The 15,659-nt window shown below is 39.4% G+C and overlaps 1 protein-coding gene and 1 pseudogene across 1 annotated transcript in view; one reads left to right on the forward strand and one right to left on the reverse strand.

Moving 5' to 3' along the window:
* The window catches only part of ZFP30 (ZFP30 zinc finger protein), a 59,644-nt gene that overhangs the window by 30,260 nt on the left and 13,725 nt on the right, over nt 1-15,659 (reverse strand). Inside the window, exons 7-8 of the mRNA XM_038525560.1 lie at nt 12,268-13,617; nt 4,380-4,526 (exon numbers count right to left, since the gene is read on the reverse strand). Of these exons, the coding sequence (XP_038381488.1) occupies nt 4,380-4,526; nt 12,268-13,617 (1,497 nt within the window). The remainder of the gene's footprint in view (nt 1-4,379; nt 4,527-12,267; nt 13,618-15,659) is intronic.
* LOC111090477 lies at nt 4,012-5,223 on the forward strand (annotated as a pseudogene).

Consider the following 15,659-nt stretch of genomic DNA (forward strand, 5'->3'; position numbering starts at 1 on the left):
TTCTCAATATTTACAAAAAGTTATTTATAAAAAGCACAGGGAAAAATGCTTAGAAAGAAAACAATAGAGGCACCCAAGTGGCTCAGTTAGTTAAGAATCTGCCTTCAACTCAGGGCATGATCCCAGGGTTCTGGGATCGAGTCCCACATTGAGTTCCCTGCTTGGCAGGGAGTCTGCTTCTCCCTCTATCCCTCCCCCCTGTTCATGTACTCTCTCTCTCACACTCACTCTCTCTCAAATAAAATTAAACTAAAAAAAAAAGAAAGATAAGAGTACTAACATATTATTAAAGGACATTAAAGAAGTACCTGGGTGGCTCAGTTTGTTAGGTGTCTGTCCTCAGTTCAGGTCATGATCCTGGAATCGATCCCCATGGTGGGCTCCTTGCTCAGTGGGGAACCTGCTTCTCCCACTCCCTCGACCCTTCCCCCACCTCCCTGTCATGCTTCCTCTCTCAAATAAATAAATAAAATCTTTAAAAAAATAAAGGACATTAAAACAGCAACAATAATTAGAATAGCATGATATTCTATGTCATTTTTCTGTCTCTGCACATACTATACCTACATATAGCACACATACTTATAAATATGTTTTATATATATATATAACACACATACATATATCTATATCTATCTATATATATTTATTTATTTGTTTTTTAGAAGCAAGCAACAGGAAACAATGATGTGGAAGAAATTATTCAATAAATAATAGAGTGTAGGGATGCCTGGGTGGGTCAGTGGTTGAGCATCTACCTTCAGCTCAGGGTATGATCCTGAGATCCGGGATATAGTACCACATTGGGCTCCTTGCAAGGCTCATGCTTCTGTCTCTGCCTCTCTCTCTCTCTGTCTCTCATGAATAAATAAATAAAATCTTTTTAAAAATAAATTAATAATAGAGTGAAAAAAATTGAAAAGCTCTTGAGCCTCAGTTAATTACTCCCCTTGGTCAGCCCAGGTGGCTCAGTGTGATAGCGCCGCCTTCAGCCCAGGGCATGATCCTGGAGACCTGGGATCGAATCCCACGTCAGGCTCCCTGCATGGAACCTGCTTCTCCCTCTGCCTGTGTCTCTGCCTCTCTCTCTCTCTCTCTCTTGAATAAATAAATAAATGAAATCTTAAAAAAAAAAAAAAGAAGTTGAAACTGATGATTGCCTTTGCACACAAAGGTGTGTGATGTGTATGGTGTAGTAAGCAGAGTTCCAAATGGCCCCAGGACATTTGCCCTCTGGTTATTCCTGTGATTATCTGGATGATCTTCTCTGTTACCTATTGCTATGAAATAAAATGTCCCAAAACTTAATGGCTTCAAATAACAACAAATCAGTTTAGGTCAGAAATCTGTTTGCTGGGATCCCTGGGTGGCGCAGTGGTTTGGCGCCTGCCTTTGGCCCAGGGCGCGATCCTGGAGACCCGGGATCGAATCCCACGTCGGGCTCCCGGTGCATGGAGCCTGCTTCTCCCTCTGCCTATGTCTCTGCCTCTCTCTCTCTCTGTGACTATCATAAATAATAAATAAATAAAAATTTTTAAAAAAGAAATCTGTTTGCTGTTGGACTTGGGCCTCATATTCAGGATCTCTCAGACTGCAATCAAGGTGTCAGCTGAGGCCACAGTCATCTCAAGGCTCAAATGGGGAAGGATCTGCTTCAAGGCTCACTCCTCATTTATAGAATTCAGTTTTCATAGCTATTGGAATGTCAGCCTTGGTTCCTCATTGGCTGTGGGTCTGAGATTATCCTTAGTTCACAGGTTGGCAGTTGACTTCCTCAGAGCAAGACAGCACAAAAAAAGTCTGTGAGCAAGACTGAAGTGACAGACTTTTATAACCTAGTCTTAAAAGTGAAATCTCATCACTCTTGCCCTGTTCTATTCATTAGAAGCAAGCCACTAAATCTAACCCACACTAAAGAAAAGGAAGTTACAAAAAGGGATGAATATTGGAGGCAGTGATTCCTGGGAGCCATTTTAGAAGCATCCTACCATATCTTCTTACTTGCTACTCCATTTCCCATTTCTCCCCAGTTTTTTCATTCCTGAGCCAGAGAATACTATTATAGGTTAATCAGTCACAAACATGTCTCCTGAAACTTGTATATCTTTTTCAGGTGCAAAATGAACACTGCTATAGGTTCTCATCTCTCAGAGTCCCCAGGAGAGACCCCTTTTTCCAACTGTAAGCAGGTTGCAATCATTTCCACACCCATTATGAAAACCTGAGATTTCACTACATACTTAAACTGAGGCCAACTTTTCCATGTGTAGTCAAATGAGATCATCCTTTCCTTATCATCAAATTGAAGATCTGACAAGAGAGTCAAATATCTCTCTGCAGAGACTTCATTTTTGTTCTGTCTCTGCTCCAGACCAAAGACTATGCATAGAAGAGATGCTGATTTTTCTAGTACACAATAGTTTAAGAAAACTGGGGCACATAGGAGGGACCTGGACCTCATCCCTCCAAAAATGGGATTAACTGGAGCAGTTCTGGGATATAAAGAAGTTTCAGGGTAAAAAATTAAAATCTTCACATAACCAGAATTCAAAATTGAAAAACCAATTTGAGCCATAGTTTTAGAATTGTAAAAACCAGAGCGTGCTTCTTGGAGTTTATTACTAGAGAAGCCTAGAATCCATGGAAGCCATATCTCTAAGGGGGCGGAAAACAAGACCAGATTTGCCATGGAGTTCATAAAATGTCAAGGTTTTTTTCTCCATTTTTGTCCCCAAACCAACCCCTCACCCTCATATATATACTGGGAAGTTTAGCAGGAATTTAGACACCTCTAAACTTCCTTCAAACCCCAGGATGTATTTTTATTTATTTTTTTAATTTTTTATTTATTTATGATAGTCACACAGAGAGAGAGAGAGAGGCAGAGACACAGGCAGAGGGAGAAGCAGGCTCCATGCACTGGGAGCCCGACGTGGGATTCGATCCCGGGTCTCCAGGATCGCGCCCTGGGCCAAAGGCAGGCACCAAACCGCTGCGCCACCCAGGGATCCCCAAACCCCAGGATGTAAAACAGATGGACTGTAGCAGAGGTTCCACTGCACTAAAGCAAAAGTCAGCACTTTAACAGGATTTCCAGAAGTCTTACATTCTGGGATGCTGAGCTGCACTTGTGACTAGGCTATTCAGATTTCCTTTTCTGGACCTTAGGAAGGGCCATATCATCCATATAGAAGCTCCTTCAAGGCTCTGAGAAACTGCCTGCTTTTCCGCATCTAAAGTGAGAAAACTGCATAGACCATACCTGGCAGTGTCTAAACTACATGATACCCACATGCAGCCCTTCTCCTAGCCAAGATTACAACTCCCAGTGCTCTCAGGGCTCACCATTGTCATTTAGTATCCAGAGTATGAAATCATGGTCACTGTAACTAGACAAAATAAATACTTGTCCTTTTTTCCCCCTCTTTTTGCTGGTCAAAGCCCTAATCCATCATATCTTGCAATGAGATTAAGAGCCATTGTGGGGCACCAGGATGGCTCAGTTGGTAGATCTGTGATCTCCAGGTCTGAGATCAAGCCATAGAGATTACTTTAAAAAAAGAAAGAAGAAAGAAAGAAAGAAAGAAAGAAAGAAAGAAAGAAAGAAAGAAAGAAAGAAAGAAAGAAAGAAAGAAAAAGGAAGAAGGAAGAAAGGGAAGGAAGGAAGGAAGGAAGGAAGGAAGGAAGGAAGGAAGGAAGGAAGGAAGGAAGGAAGGAAGACAGGCACCTGGGTGGGTCAGCGGTTAAGGTCTGCCTTTGGCACAGGTCATAATCCCGGGGTCCTGGGATCAAGTCCCACATCAGGCTCCCCATAGGGAGCCTGCTTCTCCCTCTATGTCTCTGCCTTTCTTTTTTTTTTTAATATTTTATTTATTTATTCATGAGAGACACACAGAGAGAGAGGCAGAGACACAGGCAGAGGGAGAAGCAGGCTCCATGCACCGGGAGCCCGACGTGGGACTCGATCCCGGGTCTTCAGGATCAGGCCCTAGGCTGAAGGCGGCACTAAACCGCTGAGCCACCCGGGCTGCCCTGTCTCTGCCTTTCTATGTGTCTCTCATGAATGAATGAATGAATAAATAAATTCTTAAAAAAAAAAAAAACATTGAATAGCAGACATTGCTGAAGGACCGGGTGCCCATGACACATTCACATTAGGTTACACTTAAAGGAGACATTAAGAGGCTATTATCAAACTGTCTCATTCTTCTTCTCCTTGACTATTTAAAGTGAGGTGTAATACACATACCATAAAGAGCATAAAGAGCCTTGGCCTCTTTCCCTCAGCAGCAGCAGCAGCAGCAGATTGTGCAGACATGGCCAAGATTAAGAACTTCTTTAAGACCTTTAAGGAGGAGGTGCTTAAACAGCTGGAAGACCTGAAGGTGGGAGCTGTCCCAGCTGTGAGGCCGCAAAGTGACAGGTGACAAGGTTTCCAAGCTCTGCAAGATCTGAGTTGTATCCATATCCATCCCCTGTGCTCTCACAGTTATCAATCAGACTCACATAGAAAACTTCAGGAAATTCTACAAGGGTAAGAAGGGTAAGAAGTATAAGCTCCTGCATCTGCAGCTCATGCCATGTGCCAAATGACCATCAGGAGAACCTGAAGACCAAGAAGCAGCAGCTGTACCAGCTGCGGGAGTACACGGTCAAGGCTTGAGCAGTGGCATCAATAAAACACAAACAAAACAGTACATAAAGTACACTGATGTATACAGCTTATTTTTTACCTATATGTGCACCACAGTGACTGCCACCCAGATTGAAATGTAGAATATTTCTGTCACTCAAAGTTCAGTCAGGCCTTCCCAGTCTATACCCCCTAGGTGACCAATAATTCTGACTTCTATCATGACCAATTAGTTTTACTTACTTGAACTTCACATAAATGGAATCCTATAGTATATACTCTTTTGTGATTTATTTCACTCAATATAATACCTTCAAGATTCACCTATGTTGTTATATACACCAGTACTTTCTTCTTTCATATTGTTAGGTAGTCACTTTCTGATGCATCCTTCTATTGATAGGGCATTTTTGTTGGGATCACTTTTAGGTTAATACAAACAAAGCTTCTATTAATATCCTTGCCCATATCATTTGTAGACAAATATGTTCATTTCTCTTGGATGTATATTTAGAAGTGGAATTGAGGGTCATAGTACATTATAACCTTCTCTTACATTTGTAGAAAAAATAAAAATACTTTTAAAAGAATTAGTGTGTTTATACTGAATGGCTTTTAAAAATTTCTTCCTGACCCAGGTACATACCTGAACAAATCCATGTTTTTTATGTAAAACATGGATTCTATGTACTTTACTCTTTTCCAAGATACCCAGTAACTTAAATACTATGATGAAAAATTAATGATAAATACTATGATATAAAGTCAATGCTTGAATACTATGATGGAAAACTACTTGATAAGGGAATAAGAAAGGAAAGAATATAAGGCTAAGCACACACACATTCATAACAATACAAGGAATACGTGAGACAATTAACACTGCTCATTTCTGTAACTGGTTACATGATTATGGTTCTATACCTAGTAGAGTGACATAAACTTTCCTTCCTCAAGGGTCTGGGTCATTCATAGTCCTGACTGGAACAGGTCATTGTTTGTCACTGACCTTAATCACAGTGCCATGGTAATATTAACAGATGCCCTAAGAGATCTTCTGTATTCCAGACATACTCTTCCTCACCTCCATTGTGGAGGAGTAGTCCAATTTCTCGTCAGTAGTCAGGATTAATGGCCCCAGCCAACACTGGAACTCTCTTCTTTGCCTGTGGATTCAGAGGTATGAGGAAGCCAAAGTGGCTGGGTGGCAGTCTTAACTTGGCAGTTCCTGGAACTATTGTTGTGCCTCTTGATGGAAGCACCTCTCATTCTGGAACTAAGACCTCTAGGCCAGCAGGGTGCTAAGGCCTGGGAACAGAAAGCAAAAATTTTGCTAGTGGATCACTAGGGGGTAAGAGTGAGTGGTACTATTCCCATCTCCACCTATAAAGGAAAACCTACAGTTTTCCCCTACTGCGTGTTTCTTCTCTTTTTATTTCCTTTACTACTCATACAAAATACTTACTTCTGAGACTTCAGATCACCAAATGTGTGGGCCATTTCCCCAAGTAATTTTCCAAGCACCAGCTGGATGGAGAATTCAACTCAATTCTAACATTATCTGCCTGGATATAGTGTCAGATACCACAGGCTAGGGACACCTGCCTAGGTGGTGTCCTAGATGGCTCAGTGGTTTGGTGCCTGCCTTCAGCCTGGGGCATGATCCATGAGTCCCAGGATCGAGTCCCACATTGGGGTCCCTGCCTGGAGCCTGCTTATCCTTCTGCTTATATCTCTGCCTCTCTCTGTCTCTCTCATGAATAAATAAATAAAATCTTAAAAATATATATACCACAGGCTAAAGCTTCAGTCCCACAATAGTGGTCCCCCCCTTCAGATGCCAATTGCAAGTAGTAGGTGTCCAAGTTACCCACAACTTCTGACTTGGATACAAATTGAAGGTTCCTATAACCCTCTGCTCAGTTTCAATTATTTTGCTAGAGCAGGGATCCCTGGGTGGCGCAGCGGTTTGGCGCCTGCCTTTGGCCCAGGGCGCAATCCTGGAGACCCGGGATCGAATCCCACGTCGGGCTCCCAGTGCATGGAGCCTGCTTCTCCCTCTGCCTGTGTCTCTGCCTCTCTCTCTCTCTGTGTGACTATCATAAATAAATAAAATTAAAAAAAAATAAAATCTTTATTTTGCTAGAGCAGCACACAGAAATCAGGGGAACACATATACCAGTTTATTAAAGGATATGATAAAGGATAGAGGTAACAGCCAGATGAAGAGATACATAGGGTAAAGTCTTGGAGTACCCTGAGCACAAGAATTTCTGTCCCTGTGGAGTTGGGGTGCAATCACACTTTTGGTAGGGGTATGTTTGCAACCTAGGAGTCTTCTGAACCCTATAGATTGGGGATTTTTATGGAGGAGACTTCATCATTTAGGTACAATGGGTCATTAGCCCCATTTCCAGCCCTCTCTGCTTCCCAAGAGAAGGGAAAGAGACAGGGCTGAAAATTCCAAACTTCTAATCATGGCTTGGTCTTTTCAGGGACCAGTACTCATCTGGAAGCCATCCAGTAGCTCACCCAGAGTTGCCTCTGGGTGATAGGGAATCACAAAGTTTTCAAGAGCCCTGTGTCAGCAACCAGGTCAAAGACCAAATATTGGAACAAGAGATGCTCCTAATGCTATTACTTAGGAAATTACAATAGTTTTAGAAGCTCTGTGCTATTGGATGCCTGGGTGGCTAAGTTGGTTAAGTGTCTGCCTTTGGCTCAGGTCATGATCTGATTACATCAGGCTTGATCCCAGCAGGGAGCCTCCTTCTCCCTCTTCCTCTGCCTACCCCTCCCCCTGCTAGTGCTCTCTGTCAAATAAATAAAATTAAAAAAAAAAAAAAAAGGAAGAAAAAGCTCTGTGCCAGGAACCAGGGGCAAAAGCCAATATATGTATTTTCTATTATCTCACACAACTCCTTGACCTCCATGTCCATGAATCCTGGATATTGGAGAAACAACCATTTTTCAGATGCTGATTCAGAGGAGATACAGACTTATGGAGCCAGCACGGTTTTGACACCCAGCTGGTGCTATAACTGAATCTTCAAAGTGTTGTTCCATCCTTCTATCAAGCCAACTGCTTCAGTATGATGGGAAACATATGACTGGTGAATTTGTTCAGCATGGACCCACTGCTGCACTTATTTTGCTGTAAAGCGAGTTCCCTGATCAGAAGTAATGCTGTGAGGAATACCATGAATGAGGCATTCTGTGAATCCATGGATAATTTTATCAGAAGCTTTGCATGTAGGGAAAGTAAATCCACATCCAGAATAAGTTTCTATTCTAGTAAGGTCAAAATGCTGCCTCTTCCATGATGGTCCTATGTAATCAACCTGCTTCCAGGGAGCTGAACACTCCAGGGGATGGTGCTATACTGGGGGGGCTCAGTGTTTGTCTCTGTTGTTGGCATATGGAACACTAAGCAATGGCCATAGCTGCGTGAGCCTTGGTGAGTGGAAGTCCATATTGCTGATCACATAAGTAATCTCCAACCCCGCCACAATGACTACTTTGTTCAAGAGCCCATTGGACAATGACAGGGGTGGCTGGGGGGAAAAGCTGTTAGCCACAGAAGAGGCCATCCCATCTACTTAATTATTACAATCCTCCTTTGTTGAAGTCACTCATTCATATGCAACACAGGTATCTTCAATTTTTCTGCCCTGATTCAGACAAGTTTATCCATTTATCTCTTCCCCAGATTTCAATGCCCAAATTTCCAATCATGTTTCTTCCATTGTATTTGTCTGTATAAGTTAGAGAACTCAAGTAGTTCTTCTGGACTGTAGCACCCCTCCTCATGGATCACACTGCACTTGGAGGAGCCTGCTGGGACTTGAGTCTAGTCATAGGCCTGCAAATAAAAGGGGGTGAATTGTGGGGATTTCCGAGAAGTAGCATTGCCTAGCATGGCCACTAACTCAAGGGAAGTCATTACACTTTCTTTAGGCAATGCGCAATTAATTCTATCAGATGGAAATATAAAGGCTGATGCCACTGTTGATTGGGAAGCCACTGCCACTAAGGGTGGAAAGGCCACTTCTGCTGATGAGGATGCTTCCACAGGCAAGGAAGACTCAGAATTTAGGAGCTCCAGGTCCTAGCTACACCAGAGCCTTCCACTTGTCCCCATGCCATCTTATAGCATCCCATTCTTTCCCAATCAATGCCCTCGCTTTAATAGCATTTAACACCATTTAACTATTCAGCTAAGAATTTTCCATATGTTTCAAAAATTCCATTGTTATTTCTCTCTTCTTGCATTTTACTGTAATCAGCCAGGAGGAGCCAAGCCACACCTCCAATTTCATTACTCACAAGTTCTACTTCCCACAAAACACTAGATGGAATACAATTTTGCCAAGTTGTCACTTTCTAAAAACTGACTTTCCTCCAGTTTCCAATAACGTGTGCTTCACTTCCATCCAAAATCTCACCAGTACTGCCTTTACCATCCATATTTCTACCAACATTCTGTCGATAATGTATTCTCTAAAGATTGAAGTTTTGTTTTCAGCTCTTTTCTGAGCATCACCAGAATCACCATTAATGTCCCTATTTTTTGAATGCCTCTAAAAACTCTTACAGCCCTTACCTATTCTTCAATTAGCACCTACTTCCAGTACCAATTTCTGTCTTGCTCATTTTGGGCTGCTATAATGCAGTACAATAGACTGGGTAGTTTATAAACGCATTTCTTACAATCTTTGAGGCTGAAGTCTAACATCAGTGGGCCAGCATGGTCAGTCTAACATCAGTGGGCCAGCATGGTCAGTTTTTGGTGAGAACCATCTCCCAGAATAAAGACTGCCACTTTCTTGTATCTATCCTCACTTGGCAGAAAAGTTTAAGAGAGTTCTCTGGGATCCCTTTTATAAGGTGACTAATCTCAATCAGGAAGGGTCCATCATCAACACTTAATAACCTCCAAAAGGTTCCACTTCCTGTCAACACATTGAGGGTTAGGACGTCAACACATGAATTTTGAACAGACTCATTCAGTCCATTTCAAGGCCCCAATCGTTTCACTGGAAATTCTACCAGACGTTTAAATAATAATTAATGTTTCTACACTACCTCTCCCAAATATTGAGAAGAGGCAATCCTTCGAAACCCATTTTATGAGGCCACCATCACCATGTTAGCAAAATGAAGCAAAGACAGTAGAATAAAAGAAAACTACAGGCCAGTATTCCTCATGAACATAGATTGGAAAAATCCTTTTAAAAAAATCCTCAACAAAATATTAGCACACCATAGCAATCACAGCAAATCCAGCAATAGGTACTACATACAAAGTACGCACTACAAACAACTGGGAGTTTATTCCAGTGATGTAAGGCTTGATCAATATTTGGAAATTCATGAAGATAAGCATAACAGAAGAAAAAAGAAAAATCATATTTTACTTATTGTATCAATTGGTGCATATTTCAAGTAGAATCTCAAGGAAATATAGAGGGTTCCATGGCAGTGTTTCCAGATAGCAAAAGGTTTTTCAAAGTTATAATTGAGCCTGAGAGGGAAAAAAAAAATCAAATATATGGTGCTGTCCTGAAAATGTAGCCTCAGAATAATGATGAATCTAACTTACTTTTTCTGTGAAACAGCAGGACATCTAAGAATTTCAAAGTCACTTTTCCATAGCAGCCTCATGGGAAGCCCAATACAGAGAATAGCCTGTTGATCTTTCGCCTGAGTGAACCCTAATAAAATTCACTGAAAAGTTTTTAAGACAACTGTACTGCTTGGAGCATTGCAAGCTTGAAATTAATGGGAAAGAAACAGTATGAAGTGAAAGGGCCTTGGGATCCCAAAACATGTACAAGCTAAAAACAGTCTGAGAAAACTACTCAGCTGTAAACGCAGGCTACCTTTCATGAAGGGGGCGGGGTGGCAGGGAGCATGACTCAGGGTAGAACCAAGACCTCAGTATGCAAACATGCTACTTTAGAGCAGAAAGACACTTAAATTGGCTTCTGTATTATGTAATAATGCAACTCACTGAATATTATAGAAGAGAAATGCTGTGAGAAACAATATATTACATTGTTTTTAAAAAACTAAATCTTCAAAACTTCATGTGTATTTTACATTTGCCACCCTTTTAATTCAAACTAACCTCTAACTAACAAGTGTTCAATTTTGAGCACTCAATATACTGCTGGCAACTATCTTATTAGACAATGAAGGTCTACTCCATTAATTTCCACATTTGGCTGTAGTAATTACTTTTAAAACTCATTCTTTAAACATATGAAGTACTGTGGGATAGGCATGATAACAGAGGTAGCAAGAGGGGATATAGATAAAAGTCAGACACTCGATTTTTATTTCCCAAATATGGTAGAGCATATTTGTTATCCCAGTGTGCAGAGCCTTGACAACATCCACAAATTTTGATATGTAATCTTTTAAAAAGTCATTTACTTCAAAGGTTATAATTCCATAGCTAATTTTATCTTTAAAATATTATGGAAAAACTAAAATACATAAAAGTAGAGAAAATAACAAAAACAAAATAAACAAAAACCATGTACCCAACACTCATCTTACTATCACTTTGACAAACAAGTTATCCATCCTTACTTTTCTTTTGTATGAGCATTTTTAAAAAGTTCCAGACATCATATCATCTTGTGTATAAACTTAACCTCTAACATTTTTACATAACCACAATGCTATTATCACACCTAACAAAAAACATAATTTTTAATATTATCTAATACCATCAATATTCCCATTTCCCCAATTGTCATAAAAATGTCCTTTTTACGTTTGTTCAGCTTGTGATCTAATGCATTGCATTTGATTGGTCTACATTTCTCCAGACTCTTAGTATCTCAGAGTTCCACCTCCCTTTTTTCAATGCCCTTTTATTGTTTGAGAAGCCAGGTCATTCCTCTTGTAGAATTACCCACATTTTAGATTAGTTTAATTGCTTCTTCATGTGTCATGTTCTTCTGTTTCCCGAATTTTCTTTAGAGTGGGAGTTAGATCTTGATCCTGAGATTCAGGTTCAATATTTTTTGGCAAGATGCGTATGTCTTATTGTAACTCATTACGGCGGCACAAAGTGTTTTATCCTATTTTTAATGAGATTAAAATCAATCAGTGGGCACCTACTGATCTTAACCTCTACTGAGAATTGTGCCTAGATCCATTATTTCATTATGGGCTGCAAAACCCTGTAATAAAAAACTTCAGCTCATCAACTTCTAGTTGCCCTAAAATACAGTTTAAGAAGAAATGGAGGCTAAATGACTTTCTTTTCAATTATCAATTTTTGAAATGAGACAGTGCCCTCACAACCTCCATGGGTATATTATACAGTTGGGAAGAATAGAATTGATAAAATACATAAGATCAAAAGCTCTTCTATGTTCACTCCTTTAAGAGTTTCTTTCTGGAACAAATTTCCTTAAGTTTAACATGGTTTTTAATGCTGAGTAAAGGTCTCTATAAATTCATGAAATTAATATATCCTTTCCTTCAAATAAGATCTTATTTAGCTTAGTTTTAAGCATGAAACAAAAGGGATTCCTTTATTTAAAAACTTCCCCTAGAATTTATTTTCTAATGCCCTTTAACACAAAATTCAAAGTGGAAGGCTTTCCATAATTATTTAGTTACATTATGAATTCGCTGATGGTAGGTAAGATGGGAATGTTGTCTAAATGCCTTTTTACATTCCTTACATTTGTATGGCTTTTCACCAGAATGAATCCTCTGATGTTGAATAAGTGATGAATGAAGTCTAAAGGCTTTTCCACATTCCTTACAGTCATAGGGTTTCTCACCAGTATGAATACTCTGATGCTGAGTAAGTTGTGACAGCAGTCTAAAAGTCTTCTCACATTCCTTACATTTATAAGGTTTCTCACCAAAATGAATACTCTGATGTTGAGTAAGTTGTGAGAACAGTCTAAAGGTCTTCCCACATTCCTTACAATCATAGGGTTTCTCTCCAATATGAATACCCTGATGTGAAATAAGTTCTGAGTAACGACGAAAGAACTTCTGACATTCCTTACATTCATAAGGTTTCTCACCAGTGTGAATTCTTTGATGAAGAGTCAGGTGATAGCCACGACTAAAGGTCTTCCCACATTCTTTACAATCATAGGGTTTCTCACCAGTATGAATTCTCTGATGGAGAGTGAGCTGTTGCCGCACTCTGAAGGCCTTTCCACATTCCTTACATTCATAGGGCTTTTCACCAGTATGAAGCTTGTGATGCACTCTAAGGCCTGTACTACACAAGAAAGCCTGCCCACAGTCCTTACATTCATAGCATTTCTCAGCAATATTAAGTCTCTGATGTCGTGTAAGGTGTGCATACTGTCTAAAGGTCTTCCCACATTCTTTACATTCATAGGGTTTTTCACCAGTATGAATCCTTTGATGGAGATTAAGTTGTCCTCGTACTCTGAAGGCCTTCCCACATTCCTTACATTCATAGGGCTTCTCACCAATATGCGTTCTCTGATGTACTCGAAGATCTGCACCACATGTAAAGATCTTTCCACACTTTTTACATTCAAGGAGTTTGTCAGAAGTATGAATTCTCTGATGTCGACTAAGGTGGGCACACTGTCTAAAGGCTTTTCCACATTCTTTGCATTCATAGGGTTTTTCACCAGTGTGGATCCTCTGATGGAAAGTAAGTTGTTGGCGTACTCTAAAGGCCTTCCCACAGTCCCCACATTCATAGGGTTTCTCTCTATTATGAATTCTCTGATACAGAGTAAGAGATGGGAGTTTTCTGTAAGTGGGCAGTTTTTTCACTTGCCTGAAATAGCCCTCTTGAGGACCTTCTTGTCCCTCAAACTTCTTATACTTATAATCTTTTCTGATAAAGGAGTCTTCAAGGCCACAACTTCTAATTCTTCCCATGATCTCCCATGGAGATAAATTCATTTCATAAAGATCCTTTTCTTGAAATAACATTTTAGTGTCATATCTGGACTCTAAATCTGAAAGAAAACAAGATAAATACATGCTATTTCTTATTCTTAAAAAAGTAAACAAGCAAAACCTTTATAATAGAAAAAAAAAACAATAGAAAATAAAGCTCAGTTGAAGTAAATGAGCTAAAAATCTCTAAAGGAATCATGTATTTGGAGGCAGATCAAAGTTTGAGAATTTTTACTTAGATTTTTTAAGGATTACTCCTTTTAATTAGAATAATGTACAAACACCTTACCATGAATAAAATGACCTTTGTTTACCATATCATCTCAAGTCATTGTCTCCTTTGTTCCCTATATTCCTACCCATTTGTCTCCTTTCAGTTCCTTGAATATGTCATTATTTCTCCACTTCTTTGACCTTTTCACTGGCTATTAAATCTCCTAGAACAGCCAACTTGCAATCTCTACATAGTTGGGTACCTTTCATATTTTAGGTGCCATGTTAAAAATCAGACCCATGCTGACTTCATCTAATTTACATCCTTTACTTCCTAGCCCAGTAATTTGTTCCTTGTTTCTTAACGCTTTCAATTTTGTTGTTACATACATATTAATAAATTTTACCATTTAAAAAATTCTATTTTCTTACCTCAAACCTTTCCAAGGGCAGAAACAACCTTTGATTTATCACTGAGTAACAAACCCATAGCATACAGTAATTACTAATTATTAAATTCTCAAAATTAGCTAACAGTTATTGCATATGTTCTTTTGCCACTAATCTTATACCTTATTACACTGATTATGTATTTTTTATCATTTCCTATAGAGATGGGAAACAAAAACACCTCTAAGCTATCTCAGTCAAATATATAAGTGAAAAATGGTGATTTCTTTACATCTGATCATCTTTTCCATTGTCTACTTTCACTTAGATATCTCCACTACAGTTCATTTTCTACTTTGCATAGTCATGAGTAAACTCTCCCTGTTTTCACAAGGTAATGAGAGGTTCTACATATTATCTCTATTTCAGTTTATATAGCTATACCCATCTACATTACAAAGACTCAACCTGTTTTGTTCCTTCATACTCTCTCCTATATTCTCCCTGAAGTCCTCAAAGCGAATGCCATTTAGGTTCTACCTAGAGAGTATTTTAGTGATTTTTCAGGCATAAGAATGAGTTTATGCCATAGTAACAAGCTAATAAAAATCTGAGCAAAGAAATGTATATTTTCTCAAAAATTTTGCAATAAGACTCACTACTTCTCAAAAATAAAATGCTAATTTAAGAGGCTATAATATAGGAACATCATTTTGAATATGTTCAAACTGGAAAGAATCCAAATGTTCATCTGAATTGCTATGAAAATTAAAATATATTGACATGATATAATACTGTATAGCAATGACAATGAATAATCTACAAGTACATGCAACAGCACAGATCAATCTCATAAACATAATGGAGAGTAAACAAAGGCAAACATAAATGAAGATATACTGTGTGGTTCCATTTTTATAAAGTTCAAAAAAAAAGTAAATATAGAGTTGTTAAGTCAGGATAGTGGTTAATTTTGGTAGGGAGGAAAGACTAGAAAGAGTTAGGAGGGAGCTTCTAATAATCTAGCAAACCTCTATTTCTGTGCTAGTCAGATGGATGTGATTATTTTGTGAAAATTCAGTAAGCTGTTTACTTATGGCTTCAGATTTTTTGGTATATATTTATGTTCCAATAAATTTGTTTAGAAACGGATATACTAGAGTATCTGAGTGGTTCAGTTAGTTAAGCATTCAACTCTTGATTTCAGCTTAGGTCATAAGCTCAGGGTCATGAGATTGAGCCCTGCATTGGGCTCTGCACTGAACACGGAGCTTGCTTAAGATTCTCTCCAGGACACATGGGTGGCTCAGTGGTTGAGTGTCTGCCTTTGGCTCAGGGCATGATCCCAGATCCTGGGATCAAGTCCCACATTGGGGTCCTACAGGGAGCCTGCTTCTCCCTCTGCCTATGTCTCTGACTCTCTCTGTGTGTCTCTTATGAATAAATAAATTAAATCCTTAAAAAAAAAAAGGGATTCTCTCTCTCCCTCTGGACCTCC

The sequence above is a fragment of the Canis lupus genome, chromosome 1 (assembly GCF_011100685.1).
Source record: "Canis lupus familiaris isolate Mischka breed German Shepherd chromosome 1, alternate assembly UU_Cfam_GSD_1.0, whole genome shotgun sequence".
NCBI classification, from domain to species: domain Eukaryota; kingdom Metazoa; phylum Chordata; class Mammalia; order Carnivora; family Canidae; genus Canis; species Canis lupus.